The sequence below is a fragment of the Platalea leucorodia genome (genome assembly GCF_965183815.1).
Source record: "Platalea leucorodia genome assembly, chromosome: 7".
Lineage (NCBI taxonomy): Eukaryota > Metazoa > Chordata > Aves > Pelecaniformes > Threskiornithidae > Platalea > Platalea leucorodia.
In genome coordinates, this window is record NC_138829.1 from 25,164,724 (window position 1) to 25,186,137 (window position 21,414).

A 21,414-nucleotide genomic window follows, 5' to 3' on the forward strand; every position below is an offset into this window, starting at 1 on the left:
TTTCTGTTCAAATGAAGGGCCAGCTTCTCAACCAGTGTCACAAATTTACACAAGCTGACAATTTGGACCATATCTTAGGCAAAATAACTAGTTTGGCTTTTTTTAACTACTCGAGTCATAAAACAAGCATAAAACATACAAATGCAATCCACTTTTCTGTCTTTGTCTTACTTGTTCTGTACATCCATCTGAAAATGAAAACAGACTTGTCAGTGTGTTCCTGGACAGTTTCCCTTTCTAGATCTCCACCGCTGAGGTGGGAATTCCTGCACTGCAGGAGGAACATTTAAAGCACACACAGAAAGCTGCTATCATTGAAATGTATGACAAAAAATAAATTTATGAACCATCACTGCTCCTGTTCAGCTGTGTGAAAACGTTTGTTCTCCACCCTTGTCTCTACTTCTCTTATCTAAATGTCAGTTCCAAACTCAATGTTCCTTTAAAAATGTAATCACCAGGTTCCAGACACTATTGAATGATTTTTCTACTGTTATATCCAGAGGCATAAATCCTTTCAAATTTATGTCACCCAAATGAAATGTAACCAGCGATCTTCATGAATGTGTACATAAACTTTATAGGGGCTGCAGGATTATTTCATTGCTGCCTGATGTGAGAAAATTCATGCATTGTTTTTTGCTTTCTTTAAATGCTCTTTAAATCAATTTGCCAACTTGACCATCAGCAGGGACATACTTAACACGCATTTGGCCTGTCCCTTTTCTGACATCTGTCTAACATATCGTCTTGAAACAAGTATTGATATAAGAAGAGCAGTGAGGTATCTCTCTCTGGATTTATCAGATGCTGTACTGATTTTTAAAGAGTCAGCACTGATGCTATGAAACCTTAAGTGAATTTAGGAATTTTCCACCTAGCTTTTCCCATTCAGATTCCTTTCCATCAGTCTCTAAATAAGACCATCTCCACCAATATTTAAATCAAACTCCTACCTAGCTGCAATGTCTGTCTGATTCTTAAAGGACCAGAACCTCAGTACACATAACCTGGCTTTCAGTGCAGCCTACACAAAAACAGTCCCACACAAGGATATGTTGATGCATGTAAGCCAACACTCCACAAGACACCCTTTAAAAACACGACTGCATGTGTCATGTCATGAGCTGCTTTCCCACAGCTGTGTGTACACAACAGATCTCGAGGATGACAAGCTAGGCTGTCTGTAGAGGAAGGACAATTAGGTTAACAGGTTGGACTTGATGATCTCAGAGGTCCTTTCCAACCTTAACGATCCTACGATTTTATGAAATAGCCAAAAGGAAATACACTGGTTTAGTTTCAAGTTTCCCAGGAAGATTAGTCTAAAAACAGAAGAGACAGGAATAATTCTAAAATTATTTGTTTAAATGTCTCTTACCAGTATAACCATCAATCACAGCAACATAGTGTGAGTGGGGATTTTTTCTGTTATACCCACTGTTAAAAGTGCAAATGTCCCAAGGTGGATCTAGGTCTTCGCTCATTCATACACAATCCTTTTATTGCCCTGGTCTCATAGTCTTTTGTTACCTTGCACATCCTTCTTCCTTGACTGCTTAGCTTCTGCTACCCTGTCCTGGGCAGGAGCGAAGGATGCCATAAGCCCCCTGAGAACTGCTGTGCATGTGACAACTCACAAAAGCAAACTTAGCTGGCACACTGCTGCCGTCAGTCCTGGAGAGGACCTGAATCAAATCCAAACCTACAGCTGGACCCCAAGCGAGTTCAAACAGTTCTCTGTTCTCAAACCAGCACTGAAACAGACGTATCCCATCTTACTGGGATATCTTTATTGAACCCCAAAATTTATTTCACTACGAGTTCAAAATAAATGTTCAGCTGCAAACTGATGTGCTCTAGCTGGAACCAGCTGTGTTTCTCTGCAGACTAGCAAGGATTGCTCAAAGCAGGGTGTTTTAGCTGCCTAAAGAAGCTTTAGTTATGTGCTCCTCTGAGAGGGTGCTGGCAGGATCTTTGATTCCTGATCTCCTGTGATGGAGAACTGTGTGTCATTGAATCAGCACTACTCTCTAAACACTTATCAGACCCCCTCACCTTAATCTTCCCCTCTTTAGTCCCATGGTCATACTTGTCTGCCAATGGATGTGCACTTTACAGTACTATACATACAGATATAGGCTTACTAGGAGAGCTGAAAGCTTTAGCATTACCATTCACAGAGCTAATGCTTCCCCTCTCCTCCACCTCAGCCCTGTCTCCATTTCCTGTTCCCTGCCATACCACTGGCATCTTTGAATACTGCAAGGCAGTGCAGTGCCACAGCTTTTCTACAGTTTCTCCCTTCAGTGGGCTAGACTTAGAAGTTCAGGAGAAGCTACAGCATTGCACTGGGAACATGAGTGGTACCCACCATTCAGGAGAGGAACAGGACACAGGCACCGAAACTTTTTTCCTAGCTGAATCCCTCATTTGTGCATCTGCCCCTGTTAGGTGACCATCTCCATTTTTCAATGTTTTTGTTTTCAGCATGAATCAGCTCAGCATTAAGGAGCTGATCAAGAAGCAGAACTGAATCACAGCAAGCTCAGCCACTGTTGAATCCACACTGGAATTTAACTGAAAAAACGTGCTACCCATGGAGAATGGTTTTTCCTTGGCCACACAGACCTGACTGCAAGAGGAACTGAGACCAGTTTAATCCACCAGTTAATGAGCACACAGGCAGAAGCGAGACTTCAGGACTCACTCTCTAGCTTTTACATCTCATATGGACTTACTCAGATGTCATTCATGTTTACCTGTCTTCTCCTTCTGCTTTCCTTCAGTCTTACCCTCTTGTTCAGCCTCTCCACCCACACAATCGCCCTCACTGCAATCCTCACCAACTTTCTGTATTATTCCCGTGAGACAGCATTTATCTCTGTGGAGGTTTCACAGCTACAGGATGGTGGTGTTATACCTGCTTACACCATGGGTGAATGTGGCCCCCACATGTTTCAATGGCAATTGCTCTGTAAGTCAAAGTCAACGGGTAGTTTTACCTCCATGAGCAAAATATCCTTGGAGCTCTGAGCTTGGACCTTTGGGTGCTGAATTTTCACTGCCACCGTTCTCCCATCCTGCAGCACCGCCTTGTGCACCTGGGCTAGTGATGCTGCTCCCAAGGGAGTGTCCTCAAAACTCACGAAGAGCTCTTTTATCTGCCGGGAGAAAAGAAAGAAGCATCAGCTTGCAGTGCCAGAGACTATCCTAAGGAAAGCCCTGCCCACAGGCCAGAGACAGCGTGTGCCGAAGCTGGGCAGGCTCAGCCCTTTCATACTTCCTCTGTTCCCTGCCTGAGCCTTGTCACTGCTTGGACTCCCAGGGAAGCCTGCCAAGCACCAAAGTGCCCTGGAGATACTCTGCTTATGGAAACCTGTGGCAGAGCCCCAGCAGCGCATTTCGTCTAGGACATGGAACAGCCAGGCAGCATGTGAGGGACCCCTCCAGGCTGTCCTGAAAACAGGTTGGAGCGATTATGGTCAGCATCCTTGGCTCTTACTGGGTGCAGAAGCCAACACCTGTCCCTTTGCATTCTTTTGCAGATATTTAATACCACCCACCATCACAATCACCCCCCTGAAACCTGACAGTGTGTGTTCCCATGCATTACAGCAGCATCAGGCAGCTTACATGGTGAAAGCCAGCACGTGACCGGGAGCAGTGGTAAGGGCTGGATGCAGGGCAGGGGGACAAAAATTGTAGTTTGCACCTCAGACAACTTGGCCTGAAAACATGTTTTATGTGACAGACTTTCTCATGCCTCCAATAAAAGTAACCAGTGGGGACAGCAAAGCACTACGGGGGCAAGAAAGCAAAGTATTAGCAGCTCTGGGTATGAAACTCAGGACTAGGCTATAAGGAAAGTTGCAGATGAAGAAGTAGATTCCCCACAGGGACGTCCAGGAAGCAAAAACCTAGACAGACATGGGTGAGGCAATGGGAGACAGGCAAAGGCCTGTCTGCCCTGCATAACACAGCACCCTGCTAGAGACCCTCAGCGCAGCACCAGGCAGCTCAGACCCTGGAAACACTATTACCATGGTAGGGTGATATCAACCTGGCTGACTAGCCAGGCCCCTCTGCACAGTTAATTAGCTGAGAGGGAGTGCCAATGTGCTTATGTGGCTTCAGGCACGGAGCTAGTTCATGTAACACTAGTCGAGGGTTTCTGTCCCGCTCTGTAGAGCAAGGTGCAGACAAGCTCTGAGGTATCCAGAAGTCAGCAAAGGGAACCTGTCCCACCCTTCCCGCAGGCTGGACTGATTTCGGGTAAGCAGTTGAGAAGCCTATAATTTATGCAGTAACGGAAAAGAAAGAATGTCAGTGCATTTTTATAACCTGCTTTTTAAAAGGTAATTAAAGATGGGAGCTGCAGCGAGCTAGTAATTAAATATGAATAAAGACCTTCTAAGCAAAGTCTTCATGCAAAGTGTTAAACGAATATTCTTTTTGCTGACAAGGAAGAAAAATACTACACAAGGAGCAGTCTGTTCCCTCCTGCAGCTGCCAGGGAATGAACCCCTCCCACACCACCCTACCCCTTCTCTCCCAGCTCCTTCCACAGAAAACTATAGCTAGCAACAAACTGGAGCATTTGCAGCAATTAGATTCCAACAGAGACTCAGCTGCTGCCAGTAATTCACTAGGAAGGTGCATTTTATTTATTTATTTAATTCCCTTTGGTCCTGGTGGCAAAATCAATTAAGTAAAACAACTGCATTTAAAACCAACTAGTTATGTGTTTTTTAATTACAGCAGGTCCATAATTCAAACCTATTGACATTCCTGTCTCAAGAGAAAAATGTTTTTCTCTCTTCCCCCCCCACCCTTTCTTTTCTCTCTAACTTCTGGATTTTGAGATTCTCGTTTCAGATTAGTATACAGACAGAAGCACATACAGGATGACAGATGGCTCAGCAGACATGTGTTCAAGACACAGGGACTTTTACCTTTATGTGAAGTTTGTCTATCGGCTGAAGAGAGAACCTGTTGAGGGGAAGAGATTTAAGGTGGCCAGGAGCATGTTGGGCTACCAGATCTCGTAAGGAAGAAAAATGCAAACAGAGAACTTGCCACATGAGGTCGAGCTGGGGCTTTCTTCACCTCTCTCACTACCCTACATTAAAAGGATGTACCCTTCACGAGCAGCAGCCAATATTACTAGTCTAACTGTCATAAGGGTGGTAACATCCTCCAGAGGCTAAAGCACAGAATCGGGAGTCCACTGGCATGAATCCAGTAAGGTACATTTATAGTAAGACCACATATAAATTGGATAAAACTCCATCTGCTCTGGATTTCAAAAGCTTTTAATTGCCTACACTGTCAATCCAACCATTTTCACCAGTATTGAACGTACGCAGGGGAAAAAAAAAAGCTGCACATATTCCCTCTAGCAGGAATAATATGTACAATATTCTTGTGTGACTAAGTTTTCTAAGGAAACCTTATTTGAAGAAAGCTGTCTCTAGTTCTTTTGGGCAGAACGATTTAATTTAAAAACTTGTTATTCAGGACATGAAAGCCAGGCTAGCAGTCACGTCCGTTAGAGCCAGCCCAGTGGCCCTGCTGCAATTCAAGGGGGAATTTGTGCGCACCCACAGGCTGCAGGCAAGGGCAGCAAGGCGAGGGACTGCAACAGGGCCAGAGAATTGATGGCTCCTCCAGGAGCAGAAGGGTAGAGCGTGCACATGGGGGAGGGAGCGGATCAGAGCCAGGCCATTACATGAGCAGGTGTGAGGCTGAGATAAAGCAGCAGCACAATTACGGCTGGGCTCCAGGACCCCCCACTTAGCAAATCACCCTCATTCATTATGAAATTGTCCTTTCACAGCTCGCTGGAGGCAGCTAGTGCCTCTGATGCAGGCTGTGCGTCCCAGACAGGCAAAAGCGAGCAAGAGGCTTCATGACATGGAAGCAGAGAAGAGGTGAGCCAGGCTCCCACACTGCCTGCTGGAGAGCGGGGTCCTTCCCAAGGGAAGGCAGCTGCCCCCATTTCATCCAGGCAGGGAGTTCTTAGAGCAGGCTGTAGGCTCTTACTGCTCACAAGCACCCAGCTAATAAGCACCCTTAACAAAAACTCTAACCATAATTTCCAGGATGGATAATTAGCAAGCAAAGGTCTGGGACAGTCTCGGAGCCCACCTGACGTGGTACTTAAGGAACTCTCGAGCTTCTTTCAGGCCACAGTTGGTCTCAAAGGGCCTTATCAAACTGGATGTTACCATCTGTAATCCTGGCAGGAGATGAAACAAGCATAGTTTCCAGACAGGTTTAATAAAGGTTTAAAAGAAAGAAAAGGAACTTCAGGGCTGCTCTTTCAAAGAAGCAGGACAGCCAGCTGCAGGTTTACAGCTGTACAGGTGAGCGGTGTCCCTGCACACAGTGGTTTCCATCACTAGCCTTCTGCACAGCCAGGTCCCCATCCGGCACATGCTCAACCAGCAAATGAATGTGTTGCTGTACTTCGCTGGCTGGAAACACAGCCCTGACTGTTTAATTCTAAAGAATGAAGCTCGTTTAATTTTAAATATGCAAAATCTTTTCATGATTGTTGGTATTAGTATTCACACCTCAGGGAGCTGATATAAAAGCTCTTACAGGATCTATCTACTTAGACACTTATTAGTATGTATTCGTGCTGAGGTTGCACCTAGAGACCATCATTAAGCCCAGAGTGCCACTGTACGAGGTGCACAGCCACCGCAGGCCCTGCACAAACTCACGCTTCCCAGGAGTCCCCCGCTGTCACCTACAGGCCTCCTCACATGCTGAGGTGCCTTCCCAAAGCACACACTGCTCTGCCCGAGGTCTGTGGCACACACCAGCTGATGCCGCAATGCTGAGCATCAGAATGCCTCAGTATTTTTTGTGAATCCTGTCCTTAAACACTTAGGAAGTTACTGGAAGTCAATTGGATTTAAGATCCCAAATCCTGAGTCCTTTCTGAAAGTATTACCTTACACGACCTGCCCAGCATGTTCTGAGAAGTCTTTGACAGAGCTGGGATTTAACCCAGATATCCCAAGTTCCAGCCTGATGTCTTAATCTCCAAACCATAAACGTTAAATTTGCATGTCTTGCTAGCTAATTTATTTTGAAATACACTGCCTCTTAATCCCAACCTTTTTATATCCATGTGCTGCAGCAAATGATCAAGTATTACCACCTGATTTCAACCTGCCCACTCCACAGAGAGGTATGTTCCCTTTACTCTCCAGAAAGGCTGCTAACAAGGTACCCTGGAGCAGGAGCCTAAGTCATGGAGCCCCTTCCTGGCCCAGCACCACGTAACATCATCCCAAGTGAGATGTGGTGGCTCTGTTCTGCCATAGTGACCACAGCAGATGAATGGTGGCCGTGTGTCAGCAGTATGTTCCGGACAAATTTAGGGTTCAGTGGGATGCAGGGTCGCTAACAGAAGGTGTCTCAACAGCCCAGCCCTGTTTAGCTGGCAGGCTGAACCCCTCCAGCATGGTGCTCCAGACCCCTGTATGTGGTGCAGCCAGAATGAGGCCACTATGGGATCTAAGTAAGAATATTTTGCATTACAAGTCCTATCCAGGAGGCTTCCAGCAGAGTCCGGGACAGTTTTGAAAATTCTGGTTTTCCACAACCACTTACAGAGAACCTTTCCTCAACTCTGCCAGAGCTGAACCAGTCCAGTACAGGTGGTGTCAGTGAGGAGACTTTCAAATGCTCAGCATTTCCCAGGGGAAGAGAGTCCTTCACCAAAGCATTTCAAAACTGCCTTCAAATATTTCCCAGGACTTCAAAGGACTCTTCAGCCTGGAAAGAGAGACAATGGGGAGGGAATGTCACAGAGCTCTATAAAATCATTTGTGTCATGGAGAATGGGATTGGGAATGCTCGTTCACTCCATAGAAGAACTCGGGAGCAGTAAACCGTCAATTAGCACACAAGATTACCAGATGGCAGAATTAAAAGAAGCAAAAAGAAGTATTTTTTTCCCCACACCAATTAAACTGTGGAACTCATTGCCACAGCATGTTATGAATACCAGAAGTCCAGGTGGGTAGATAAGTCAATGAAGAAAATCCATCACAAGTTATTAAACACCAAGATGCAATCTCTGGCCCAGGAAATATCTAACCTTCAGATTACTGGAAGCAGGAAGATCATACCAGGCAAAGCTTAACTGTACGCCTTCCGTGCTTTTATAGCCTTTGTCTCTTAGCCAACATTGGCTACAGTTGGAGGCAGAGTGGTGGGCTTCAGCTTTTGGTCTGATCTGTACAGTCATCCTTATGTTCTTCAGAAGCTCTTCCCACCAGACTGACCAGTCTCAATGACAGCAGGATGGACAACGGAGGAATTGTTTCACCTGCTGCTAGCCTGGGACTCACTTGCTGTTTGACAGCCTAGAAAGTTACCGACAGACCCTGTAAGTTTCTGAGAGTGCAAAGGGTATGGGGGAACCACAGCTGGAAGTAGCCCAGTCACCAGGGTAAAGCCGGAGCTCTGGTAACAGTGCGTCTTCATGAAATGTCAGTCATGCAACTTTCAGACAATAAAGATGCTTCTGTTACCAAAATTATGGTAAATATGCCAGAACTGAGTGGAAATATGCCCATGTCAGGGGACTCTCCCAGAGTCTGGCACATCTGGGGAACATGCAGCAGGAGCTGAGACCATCTCAGACAGAGGCCATCTCCAGACACTTCACTGTGCTCCACAGCTTCATCAATCACAGCCACTCAAAATAATTCACAAAAAGGGGCTCAACAGGGATGATGCTGTTCTCTTATCACCAAAAGGCAATGCAAGCTGAAACATTCAAAACCTCAACCACAATTTCACAGCAGATCTCCTCTTCTGATCACAGCATACTGTAATTGCTCCTGAGTCTTGCATTTTGTATTTGGAGATAGCAATCTATGAGATGCCCTGCTATTTCAGAAGGGGCTGACTAGGCAACACCGCATTAACTTGAACTTCTTGCCTCCAGGATACTCATCACAGGCCATGATACAACAGAGCTCCATTAACAACAGTATTGTGTTGTGATGGCCAGGAGCAGCTCGCAGGCTCCTAGCATTTTGATGCCACGCAGCAGTACAGGGAGATGCACATAGGGAAGGTGGTATAAATCCATTCAAGAGAAAGGGAATCATACAGTTGGGAGACAGGTCCATGGTGGAAACTGACAGTAAGAAAGTAATTAAGGTAGGTAGATTTTGCACATTCCTTATGCTGTGATTCTCCAAGCTGGAATTCCCTTGACAAGGTGACTCGATTCATCTGTTTTTTCCATTCCTGATAGAGACAGCACTGAACAGTCCCCTCTTAATCATGGCTCCATGGATGGCAATTTGCTAAGGTGAGCTCAGTCCGCAGGAGCTTTCTGAGATTTACCCTGGGATCATGCTGTCTGCAGCCTCCCAGTCGAGACAGCACAGGGCACTGTGATAATGGGATTCCTGAGCTTGCTGGAAAACAGACCAACACAATACCACTCTGGGAAGAGAGCAGGTTTCCTAGGGAATTTTTGGAAGCTGCAGCTGCCATCTTAACACTGTCTAGTACAATGTCCCCTCTATTTCTTGTGGCAGAATAGCTCAAGAGTTACTCAGTTCTATGTCCGATACAGCGTTTCTAAGGCTTATGGCTCCCAAAACTTTTGGAATTCACTTTATTGACACTAGGACCATACTGCTCTCAAAAGTCTGAATGCCTTTCCTGGACTAGTTTTAAGGGATGTGAACCTCCCTTTTAAGGGATGTGAACCATCCTAGGCCGGTCATCTTTTCAAGAACATACACGTAACTGTTCATGGCACCAAGAACGCACTGACCCCTGCAAGTCTGCAAGACCAGAGTTGTAGGCGTGAGAAAATGTTACCGTGGAGCAAAGCAATCTACTTTCCAGACAGCAAATGAGGGGTTTTTTCCATTGTCCCAGCCTTTCTATCCCCCTACGAAAACAAAATGTCACAGTGTTGCTCCAAGAATTATTAAGACAGCAAAACCTGAAAGATTAGATTTATCGCAGCAGACAGTGGATTATGAAGAATAATTCATCAAACGTCAGAACAAACAGCCCACAATTTATAGGCGGCTTTGTTGTGTCAGTGAAATCTGATTGGACTTCTCCCCACCTAATGAATGCCAAGCCTAATTGATGGTTCCTAAATGCATCTGTCAAGAACATGTATTTATTAACTCAATATTTTTAATAATATTGTAGATATATACAGAATAGCGGTTTTCTTCTGAATGGATTCCCTGGTGTTCATATTACATATAAGTGTGCACATATATAGAGGTATACACTGCATCCAAATGAATACAGGTAAAAGGTATATGTGTATTCTGATGCACTGAAACAATTACATATGGCTTATTACACAAAATCCCTGCATCTTTCAGTGTGCAGGATGGCAAAGCAATGTGGTCCATTTCAAGGGGAGATGAGCATTAAGGCGCTTGCCTAGAATTTGGAAGAGCTGAGCTCTAACATTGGCCCTCCCTGATATCCCATGTGATGCTGGACCACACCATGTGACAGACCTCATGCATGGATAAGCAGAATTATGGCTGTTCAGCCAGCTATAAATCTGCCCTTACCTAAGTTCTCAGGACCAAATTTGTAACTTTAATATCTTTTTAAAAACCTATCTGTATAATACCCATACAGCAGTTATTACACACAGAGCCACAGACACGTAACTTCATCTGCCAATGGTATACATTTGCTTCTGGCATGCCGATCACTGCTAACTTGGTTAATCACTGCTAACATTGCACGGCAATAGCACAAAACCAGGGCTGTACATCAACACCAGCCCTTCTTCTGGGAAAGGGCTGCGAGCCAGCTGGGGTATGAAGTTCATTTTTTCCTGTTATTTCCTCCTGGCAGCACTTTGGTACTCTGCAGCCCACTACCAGCTATACCACTGAGAATCTTCTCTGGGATCCTACCAACAGCGCTTCCCAGTCACAAAACCATGAACGTTACAGAAAATGAACTCTGCTAAAGGAAGAGTCCTTGATCCCATCATCCGGGGACCAAAGCTGACTCACTCATTCACTGCCTGATACCTAGGATCCTGGCTATTCCCTGTTCTGCTCACCTACCATCCTCTTTCTGTAGTCTCTTCTGGCTAGCAAAGGAGTGGGAAAGCCTACATGAAGCCACCTTTGCTTTCCTCTCATCCATCCACCAAGCTGTACAGCAACAGTATCAGTCTACTTGCTACAGTAACTTTAATTGTTACAGAGCCATACTTTGAGGAAAAGCGCCTTTTACTCCATCCCTGATGACTCCTGCTTAATAGTCTGTGCTCAGACACACACGGTAGCTTCATTTATTTTCCTGAGTGAAGCCAGATCCTTAAGACAAGGCAGAGCTGTCTGAGAATATCACTCATCCTGGATCAAAACCAATCATCTCAGTGGTGACAGCTACAACAGGCAGTAACAGCAAGGAGCAGACAGAGCTGATGTACGTCTCCTGAGACCCTACTTGTGAGGTGGACCTCATCTCCCATCTCTCTGAAAGGTGAGCCACTTACCCATGGCTCCCACAAACAAACAATATTCGGTCCAATAAAAGCAAGGATTGTCATGGCCAGACTGGAAAGTAACTGGCTCACGAACATCCTCCTGACTGGCACAAGGAGATAAATGTTTTTCATCAATTAAGCTATTGGATATCCTACTACCTTCCAGAGACAGAGGATGCTACTATTAACAGACTGGCTCAGCACCCTGAGAGTCAATGTTTTCAACAGCTGGAGTTCTACAGGTTTTCCACTAGCATCACCACGGCCTCTTCCATGCTTAGCTTCATTCAGCTGTTCTTTTTCCAGGTGGTGGTTCCACAAAGCACTCTGAAAGCAGAGACTGCACATTAGGCTTCTGACATAAGGCAGGTATCAAGCAGGATAGTAGGAAAGCAGCATCCAGACATTACCTGCAGGGCTAGCACAACATCTTTGGTAGCACTAGCACATACGGCAAACCAGAGAGACGAAACAGCAAAGCTGGGATGTCTCAGAACAAGTCTCTAACCCATCCACCAGTGTGAACATCACTCCTGGTCAAAGTACTCCATTTCAGACAATGCAGATAGCTTTCCCACATGCCTGTAATCCCATGCTCAGAATTAAATTCCAAGAAGCTCTTTCTTTCCAAAACGTTCATTACCAAAGGAAAGATTTTGCTGTTGGAAGCTGCATCATAATTTTAAGCTGCAAGTCCAGTTCACTTCCCTATAGAGAAGTTGGAAGGTGGAAGAACCTTGCACCACTGAAAACAATTATTTGCTCAGGATCCCCCGAGTGATAACAAAGTCCCTCTAACCCTGATGTGGCCATTGGGAAAATGCTCATTTCCTGTTTCCAGATGCAGTTAATCAGCACAGTGACCTGGCTTGTTCAGCATACTGCTTCTTCCCACCTCCGAATAAACATCTTGTGCAGCTAGTCACCTTCTCGCTATCCTAAACCACTTCCACAACCCACTCTATCTGTGACTGGCCTCCAACAGCAGCCAGTGTTTCCTGATCCAGACAGTCATGCCAGAGTCCACCAGCAACTATGCTTGTGTGGAGAGAGAAGGTGGAAAACGATAATCTCTCAATGTGCACATTAAACAGTGTCACTGTGCACTCTATTTTGCATGATATAAGCATCTTATAGTCTATGCAAAATGCACAGACCAAAGAAGAGTAAAGCTGAGGCATGTATATACATATATATTCCCATTCACTTCGTTCCATTCCATCATACTGAAAAAGAAAGTAGTGACTTGTGAGCTACTTATTCCCTCCGATAGTGCAGGCTATGGGGCAGATGCTCCAACCTGCCCCATGTTCCCTGCTCTCCCCTGGCACATACAAATGCTTTCCTTTATCTTAATTTGCTCTTTCATCTTGAGCTGTCTCCCACTTGAACAATGCTCATTAAATCCACTCTTTTCTCTCGGTCTTTTTGGAGAAATATTACTTCACCTGCATCTCTCCTGACTGTGAGGATGGAGCCACACTTGTCAATCGTTCAGACAGATTGGAATCACAGTCCTTCAAGAGCACACAACTTCTCCACTCCCAGCCATTTTTTGTGTTTTAATTGAAAGCACTCTCTCTCTTTCTTTCTCTCCCTGCTGATAAAGGCGGCTCTCACTTGTCATACCACTGTGCAGCGAGAGCAGGGCAGAAGACAACTCTCTGCTGCCAATAAACTTCCTTCTGCATCCCATCTGTCCAAAGGGACTCGTTCCATGGTTCAGAAGGAGTAGTAGTGACCTTTTCCTACTGAGAACTTTGAGGCTGACTGTGTTCTCTGCAGCTCTTCAGTTCCCAAGCAACAGAGCTGAAAGTGCTAACATAGCAGGAACATCCCTGTAGTTCCTAAGGAAGGGAGCAGTTTCCTCAGCCTTCTGCTCTTCTAATGGCTCTGTTAGTGTGTCTGAGCAGCTTCCTTATCCCTTTCCCAGCTTTCTGGAGATGTTCTGCCCACAGCCCCTACTCCCATCACTGCATCTGGATAATGGCTCACATAAAATTCCCACCTCCTTTCTGGTGACACGTAGTTCTACCTCTGTACTCTACATCGGCCTGCTTCTAGCCAAACTACAATTTCAGCCTGTGTCTCAGACATCTTTTTTCAGATAGTCATCTCTCTGTTCAACAAAGCTAAAGCACAGTTCCTAATCTTCTCACTCGAACCATCCCTCCTGTCATTCCTTTCTCATCACAACGGACAATGTCACCAGCTTTCTGTCAAGCATGCCTGCAGCCTTGGCCTTGTCATCAACATCAACCCCCCTCCAGATCTCATTTCCAGGACAGATCTGAATCTAGTGCTAGACATCAAGTACTAATGCTCACAAGTGACAGGTGACAACAATTGAAGTGTTCTCCCCGTCCCTCCCAAAGTTCCCATTTCCCGAGCCACACATGTAATAAGACACATGGTGGTCCCCAGTGTACCCAGAACCCCTTGATCAAATTCCTGCAGACGTATTCCCAAATGACATATTACGCCTACAGATGTCAGCAGCCTGCTGCAAGGACAGCACATTTGGAAAGAATCATCAAATCATACAACAGCCCAGGCTGGGAAGGGACTTCAAAAGATCATCTGGTCCAACCTTTCATGGGAAAGGGAGCCTAGATGAGATTATCACACCTTGAAAACCTCTAGCGATGGGCACTCCACCACATCCCTTGGGAGGTTGTTTGCATGATTGATTGATAGTTCTCAATGTAAAAAATTTCTTTCTTACATTAAGATGAAACCTCTCCCAAAATGCCACAGAGAAGAAGAAATGCCACAGAGACGGGGCCAGTTGGCACATTAAGCAAGGAGGTAAGATTTAAGAAAGTACCCAGAAGCAAATGAATTTCCAAAACCATTTTGATTTCAGGCATAAACACATCCCTGCTACACACTGGCTGAAACCCGAGTAGGAAAGGGTCAAAGGACCCACAACAGGCTCCATGTTAGTCACAGCCAGGCAGAGGGAGGCTCTGCCACAGACTGCAGAGATGCCCCAAGGGCCCTGTCAGCAGTAAGCCTGCACAACAGCAGAAGTCCTGTGAGAAATAACCAGCTGCCAGAGCCTGAGGATATATAGGGACCTTCAGGAACACACATCACCTGTGCCTCATCTCAAATGCCTCTGATTCAGCTTTGAAAGCCTGGGGGCTTTGAGAATTGTATGAGAGAAGGGGTGGGGCGAGAGAAATGTCTATGGGCACGTTTATGTGACTACACAGAATGGTGAGGGGATGTCTGGCAGTATATGTTTGGAAGAGGTGGGCTACAGGCATCTGATCAGCAAGCGAAGCTGTGCCAGAGCTTGCGCAGAGAGTTAAGGAGGGGGCATGGGGCAGTGCATTTGTGTGCACAGCTTGTGTGGCGAATGGTAGGCAAAATTCTCCCTCCACAGAGAGGCAAGTGAAGAACAGGGCCAGGACAGGTGTTTGTGCGTATGTGCAGAGGCAGGGTGTACAGGGGGAGTGGAGGGCTACATTGCAGGATACTGCTCAGTGGATGAGGAATTGGTTGGATGGTCACATCCAGAGGGTAGTGGTCAATGGCTCAATGTCCAGATGGAGATCAGTAACAAGTGGTGTCCCTCAGGGGTCCCTACTGGGACCAGTACTGTTTAATATCTTCATCAATGGCATACACAGTGGGATCGAGTGCACGCTCAGCAAGTTTGCAGATGACACCAAGCTGAGTGGTGCAGTTGACACACCTGAGGGACGGGATGCCATCCAGAGGGACCTGGACAAGCTCAAGAAGTGGGCCCATGTGAACCTCATGGGGTTCAACAAGGCCAAGTGCAAGGTCCTGCACCTGGGTTGGGGCAACCCCCAGTACCAATACAGGCAGGGGGATGAAGGGATTGAGAGCAGCCCTGCAGAGAAGGACTTGGGGGTACTGATAGACAAAAAGCTGGACATGAGCTGGCAATGTGCGCTGCCAGCCCAGAAAGCCAACTGTATCCTGGGCTGCATCAAAAGAAGCGTGGCCAGCAGGTTGAGGGAGGTGATTCTGCCCCTCTACTCTGCTCTTGTGAGACCCCACCTGCAGTCCTGCATCCAGCTCTGGAGTCCTCAGCACAGGAAAAACATGGACGTGTTGGAGCAGGTCCAGAGGAGGGCAACAAAAATTATCACAGGGATGGAACACCTTTCCTATGAGGAAAGGCTAAGAGAGTTGGGGATGTTCAGCCTGGGGAGGAGAAGGCTCCGGGGAGACCTTATTGCAGCCTTTCAATACTTAAAGGGGGCTTATAAGAGAGATGGGGACAAACATTTTAGCAGGGCCTGTTGTAATAGGACAAGGGGTAATGGTTTTAAACTAAAAGAGGGTAGATTTAGACTAGATATAAGGAAGAAATTTTTTGTGATGAGGGTGGTGAAACACTGGAACAGGTTGCCCAGAGAGGTGGTAGATGCCCCATCCCTGGAAACATTCAAGGTCAGGTTGGACGGGGCTCTGAGCAGCCTGATCTAGTTGAAGATGTCCCTGCTCACTGCAGGGGGGTTGGACTAGATGACCTTTAAAGGTCCCTTCCAACCCAAACTATTCTATGATTCTACAGTTCTATGATTCTATATCTAGCAGGACAGCACTGCATATATGTGAGTATATGCTACACTGACAAACCCTTCTACTCCAGCTACTAAAACAGAGAGAGTGGCATACTCCCGCGAGTACTACGTGGAATGCTTTTACGTGTCTCCTCAGAAAGGGATGAGGGGAAAAGCATTTCTAGGCCTGGGACAAAGAGCAGGAATGACAGAAGCAGCATTGCACAATCCAGCAGCCTGTCACCAGGGTGGACAGAGGCACAGTACAATGAAAACATGCAGAGGGCAAAGCCCAGTCCCAGCCAGATTCTGCCCAGGTACGTCCCTTCCTCAGGCTTTGGTCATAATTACATCGATGCAAGCACAATAAAGTTTTATTGAAGCACAGCATTGCCTCAGAGTAATAGGACAGGGAAGCAGGAGTGAGGATCTGAGGTAGACATGGAAATACATGTAGCCTGGAAGATGTGGGCAGCTCTGCCTGAATTAAATTCATATCAACAAAGGGATATAATGAGGTCACTACATTAGAAGAAAGATGCTAAAAAGGTAGTAAAGCCCTGCTGAAGATGTAAAGCTCATAAGCTCGTTACTGGTGCTGACTGTGCCTTGATGGGATACTGAACACCTACACACCTGGCAGGCCAGTCAATGCAAGAGGCACAGCTGTACAGCAGTCCACACCACAGAGAACATGAAGAGAAGTTGAGGTAGAATAACTTACAAAGAGATTTGGATAGGACCCTGGAGTTTGTATCTTTGCAGCCTACTCAGAAAAAAATGTACAGAGATCCAGGGAAGTCGTTTGAGAGAGACAACTGCATGGCAAATTAAATGCACAACTGACTCTGCCAACAGCATCACCGGCACCATGCTCGGGAAGGGGTTCCGTGCATCCCCTAATGACCAGTCATACAAACCCTGGAGCCCAGACTTCTCTGCACCGATTCAGAGAGGAAAGTCCTATGCTAAGCCAGCCACATCATTTCCTGCTTCCTTCTTGTCAATCTCTCCTCTGAATATCAACCTCTCCTTTCTTCTCCTGCCCATATTTCCCCTACTTTTCATGTCTCTGCTCTGATCCATCTGCTCCTTCTACAGTTTATTTATTATCTGTCTCTTCCTCCTCTTCCTCCCATGTTTTTTCCCTTGCCCCCAGATCTTCTTCTTGGACTGCCAGGTCCCTGGTTCAGTGGTGTAACTCAGCTGATTTACTCTCCTTGAACTAGTGTCTGCTCTCATGTAAATCACCCTCCAAACCCAGCCTGTGAAATGGGCTTGTTCACTAAACTCTATGAATAGGAAAGTAGGCACAGCTGGCCTATTCATAATCAACATAAAAAATAGATTAGCACTTTACAGATTAAACATTATTGTTTTAACAGTTAACATAAATCAACTACACTTACAGGCCTAGCATTGCTGCTGCCACTGCAGGGTGACAAGCGTTGCAAAGGGAAGGGCTGCCAGTCCCGGGTGCAGTGGGAAACAGCTCGTTTGTCTTCCACCTTGAACGTAAGTTCTCTGGCACCCCCAGGGTTTACTGCTAGAGGTTGTTACAAGGAGAAAAGTGGGCTAAGGAAACAAAGGTAGGGGGTTAATTTTGTTTAATTCACATGCATTTCCAAGCAATTTTACTATTCTAGAGCCAGAATCCAATTGCCCTACTTCCCTCCCTAGGGCTGATGCAGCTCAAAAACAGATGGAGCAACAGAGTCAGCCCCTGGAATAGGAAGAGGACAGGGAGCCTTAAACACTGACTTGTATTTAGTTCTGTTTCCTATAGTTCAAAATCATTGGGCTCCTGTGGATGAGGTAAAGCAGTTTGGTGGATTCTATCTAATGTAAGCAGGGGCACCCATTTCAAAAAACACCTCATCATATCCTGGGGAGCCACCTCACCAAAGAAGGGCCGAGGACTGAGATCCACTCCAGACATGGCCTGTGGAGAGCAGAGCCAGGAGTGAGTAGCCCAGAGCCTGCTGCTGGTCAGGCTGCACCTCCTCCTTCATCGGGTACAGGACACTAAGTCACTGGAGATGCTTAACCCAACACACTGTCATCAGTGTGCTATGGCTGTGTAGTCAACGGAGAGATAAGGCCCACATACAGTCCATACCCTTCCCTTCCTCCCTGCTCACTCACTGAGAACCACCCAGCGCCTCAATTGTTTAACTTGGAGCAGCCAACCTGTAATTCCTGAGCTGGTCCTGATGATTGCAAGGGACCGGCAAAGGCCTTTGATAGGATATCCCATTAAGAACAAGCCTCACGGCTCTTTCAAACAAAAAGAAAAAAAACAAAAGAAGAGGAAGAGGTTAGGTTATGGTCCAAAGGATATAACACAGCCTGAGACAGGAGGCATGGGCTTAGAGGTTTTCTTGGCAGCCAGGGCAAAGACACTAGCAGTTCACAAAGAACAGGGCAGCAAAAGTTACATGGAGAGACTTCTTTAGTATAACCCCTCTTAACAAGCCCCCGTAGTTTTCATTGCTCTAGCCTCTTTCCAGCCTTTCTTGATAAATGGGAATAACAGTTAATAGACCTGAACCAATCAGTTACATCCAATAAGATGTTTGGCAAAATTAGCTTTGTCCTCCACTCACAACTGATACCATCTCAGTTTCATTCATTATCTGAAATGAGCCAACTCATGTATATTTTCTACTAATCATTTGAAATTTGGAAGGGTTGGTGCTGAACAGTCTCTTCCAAGAACTTGCCAATTTGAGATGGAGTGGTTATGTGAGCTTTGTAAGGGAGCAACTCGTGGGTTTGCCTCAGCTGAGCTCTCCTGGCACAAGCAATAGGTCATGTGAGTTTATTGCTTCAGTTGTCACAGACAGCTTCACCGATTTGGATCTGAACCATGCATCTGTAAAACCAAAGCATTGCAAAGCTTACAGAAAATAAGTGCAAAATGTGCTTAATGTTAATGTTAAAAAACTTCCAACCCATAGCAGCTTTTTCACAGGGAGGAAAACCTGCAGACAGGGTCAAAGTGCTTTCTGTAGCTCAGCATCCTTCCATGGAATCAGGAGCTGCCTCTCAGACAGATCCCAGAAGTGCCACAAAACAGAGCTTATTAGATCACTGTACATCTTAAAAATTCATAAAAATGCTATGTGTCTATTCTGTGTGTTAGGAAAATGCAGATATGTCAAGGTCAGGCCCTATAACTCCTTATTTCATCTTATGTCATTTGTTTCATCTACAAATAACCTATTGCCAAAAGTCACCAGACTCACTGCATCATGTTTTCATGTTCCTGACAGGTCAAGAGCCAAGTAACTGGGCAGACGTAAAATTCTGAAAGAAAACAGGAGATGCTAACCAGGCAGAATCAAGTAGGATATTAAAAGATCAGTGGGCAGGCAGATGACAGGATTCCCTGTTCCCTCAGAGAAAAATCAGGCATACTAAACCCAGCCTGTGTCTAGATCAGAGCATCAAGTAAGAATATTTCTGAGTGTATCAGCAGCAGGCTTTGAAACAGAAGCCAGTCCCTCCACATAGCAGCTTAGTGTTTCTGCCCCTGCCCAGATCCTGCTGCGTCATAAACGCATAGAGATTGCTGAGCAAATGAGACACACACCATGTTTGAAAAAAGAAAGTCTCCATATGCAAGGCGGCCACATAAGGACTATTAATCCCAGTTACAGATAGCGATTTCCAGTAATTGTTTGGAACTGGAGTGGTTACCCATGTGCTGAGAGGTGGTTTCTGCCAATGGCTAGAGCACTGCTGTGCAGCACATCCACCACCTCCGCAGGACGCGGACACTGAACACAGCCTGACACAGCTGTGGTGTCCATTGCCAGCCAAGATTTATTTGCATCACAGCAACACTTCAGGTGTCATCAAAACTCTGAGAAAACCATACTGAAGAGAGCTTACCATCTGCACACAAGACACTGTGAGCCAACAAATTCCATGCAGGTATGCCATACACTAACCCCCAGGCACCTAAAGAATTTGTAAATTAAAGAAAAAAACATCACTAAGCATACAGATCAGAACTACTCCTTAACAGGCCATTCCCTACTGCGTTTTCTGATATCAAATCTTTCACTTCCTTGCAGAAGACCCCCCAAAAACTCCTTCAGAAAATCCACTGTCCAACTTTCTGTATTGTAAATTTCTTTAACCTGAAGGAAGCCAAAGGAGATTATCCTCTCATCTATCCACAAAACCTTCCCTCTCTTAGGCAACAGGGCTTAGAGTGCCCAGGAAGAGGCTGCCATGAGCAGGACTCAGCCAGATCCTCTCCCAGGAGCTGTGAGCAGAGAGAAAACACACGGAAGGAGGGAGTACCCTGCCCCAAAGCTCCCTTGGCAATCAGGACATCAGGTTGTCCTTGGCCTGACGCTAAGGGTCAGTAACTCTGGAGCTTGCAAATGGAGTGAGCAGGGACACAAGGAACAAAGCAAGGTGGACCACACAAAGCTTTCCCCATCTGCCCTTGGCAGTGGAGCAGTGGTTCTGAGCAGCTACTGCCCGCACAAGGGCTCGGTGTAGGGGCAGCCACACTGAGATTCACCAGCAGCTGGGGCCTCTTAATAGAGACAGGGCAGGGAAAGCATGGCGGCGGCTGCAGCAGCAGCGGGACCTGCACAGGCAGCCGCTCCTGCCTTTCAGTTGAGTAATGCAGGCCCATTTGTTCTGGGTGACATTAATGCTATTCGCCATCCATCTCAGACTCTTTAAATTACCTTTTTATGGCCAAAATCCTTTTCATAATTGATAAAAATCTCTTTTTTATATCCCGAGTTATTGAAAAAAATGTGAAGTTTTTTTATTCCTCATTATAGTTTTAATACAAATGTGTTTTTTATTGACGGCTGCTTGGAAGCCCTGACAGGCCTACTGAGAGAGGCTCAGAGGGGTGGGAGAAGGGCCAAATCCTCCCATCCCTCTTCCCAGCCCCTCACACTGTCAGAGTAATGGCCACCACAGCCCAGCCTCCACTCTGGTGGGTAATGGAGGGTGGGTAACGTCGTGCAGGAAGAGCAGATTTCCTGTGATGGACATAACACCCATAGCAGGCAGAGGAGGCTCTTGCTGACCTAAATCTGGCTTCCCTGTGTCTGTTAGTGATGTACGTGAGGGCCAGCCTCACAGAGCACCCCGCCACACTGTGGCTGGAGCAGAGTACTTAAGGACAGCACCAGGATCACAAGCTACGGGAGACCTGGCTGTTCAATAGAGCCACTCAGCATCAGTCCCACAGCCCCAAGCAACCATGAGAGCCACCATGCACTGACTGTGCCACACATCAGTGCTTTCGGGCAGAATGCTCGACCACAAGGCTGTGCAACACCGGAGGAAGCAGGCACGTGT

General features: G+C 46.2%; 1 protein-coding gene across 2 annotated transcripts in view; it reads right to left on the reverse strand.

Annotated features, from left to right (window-relative positions):
- ADCK1 (aarF domain containing kinase 1) overlaps window positions 1-21,414 on the reverse strand; it is a 116,845-nt gene that overhangs the window by 57,237 nt on the left and 38,194 nt on the right. For both annotated transcript variants that reach the window (XM_082316612.1, XM_082316611.1), the window contains exon 5: window positions 3,006-3,164. In XM_082316612.1, the coding sequence (XP_082172738.1) occupies window positions 3,006-3,164 (159 nt within the window). The remainder of the gene's footprint in view (window positions 1-3,005; window positions 3,165-21,414) is intronic.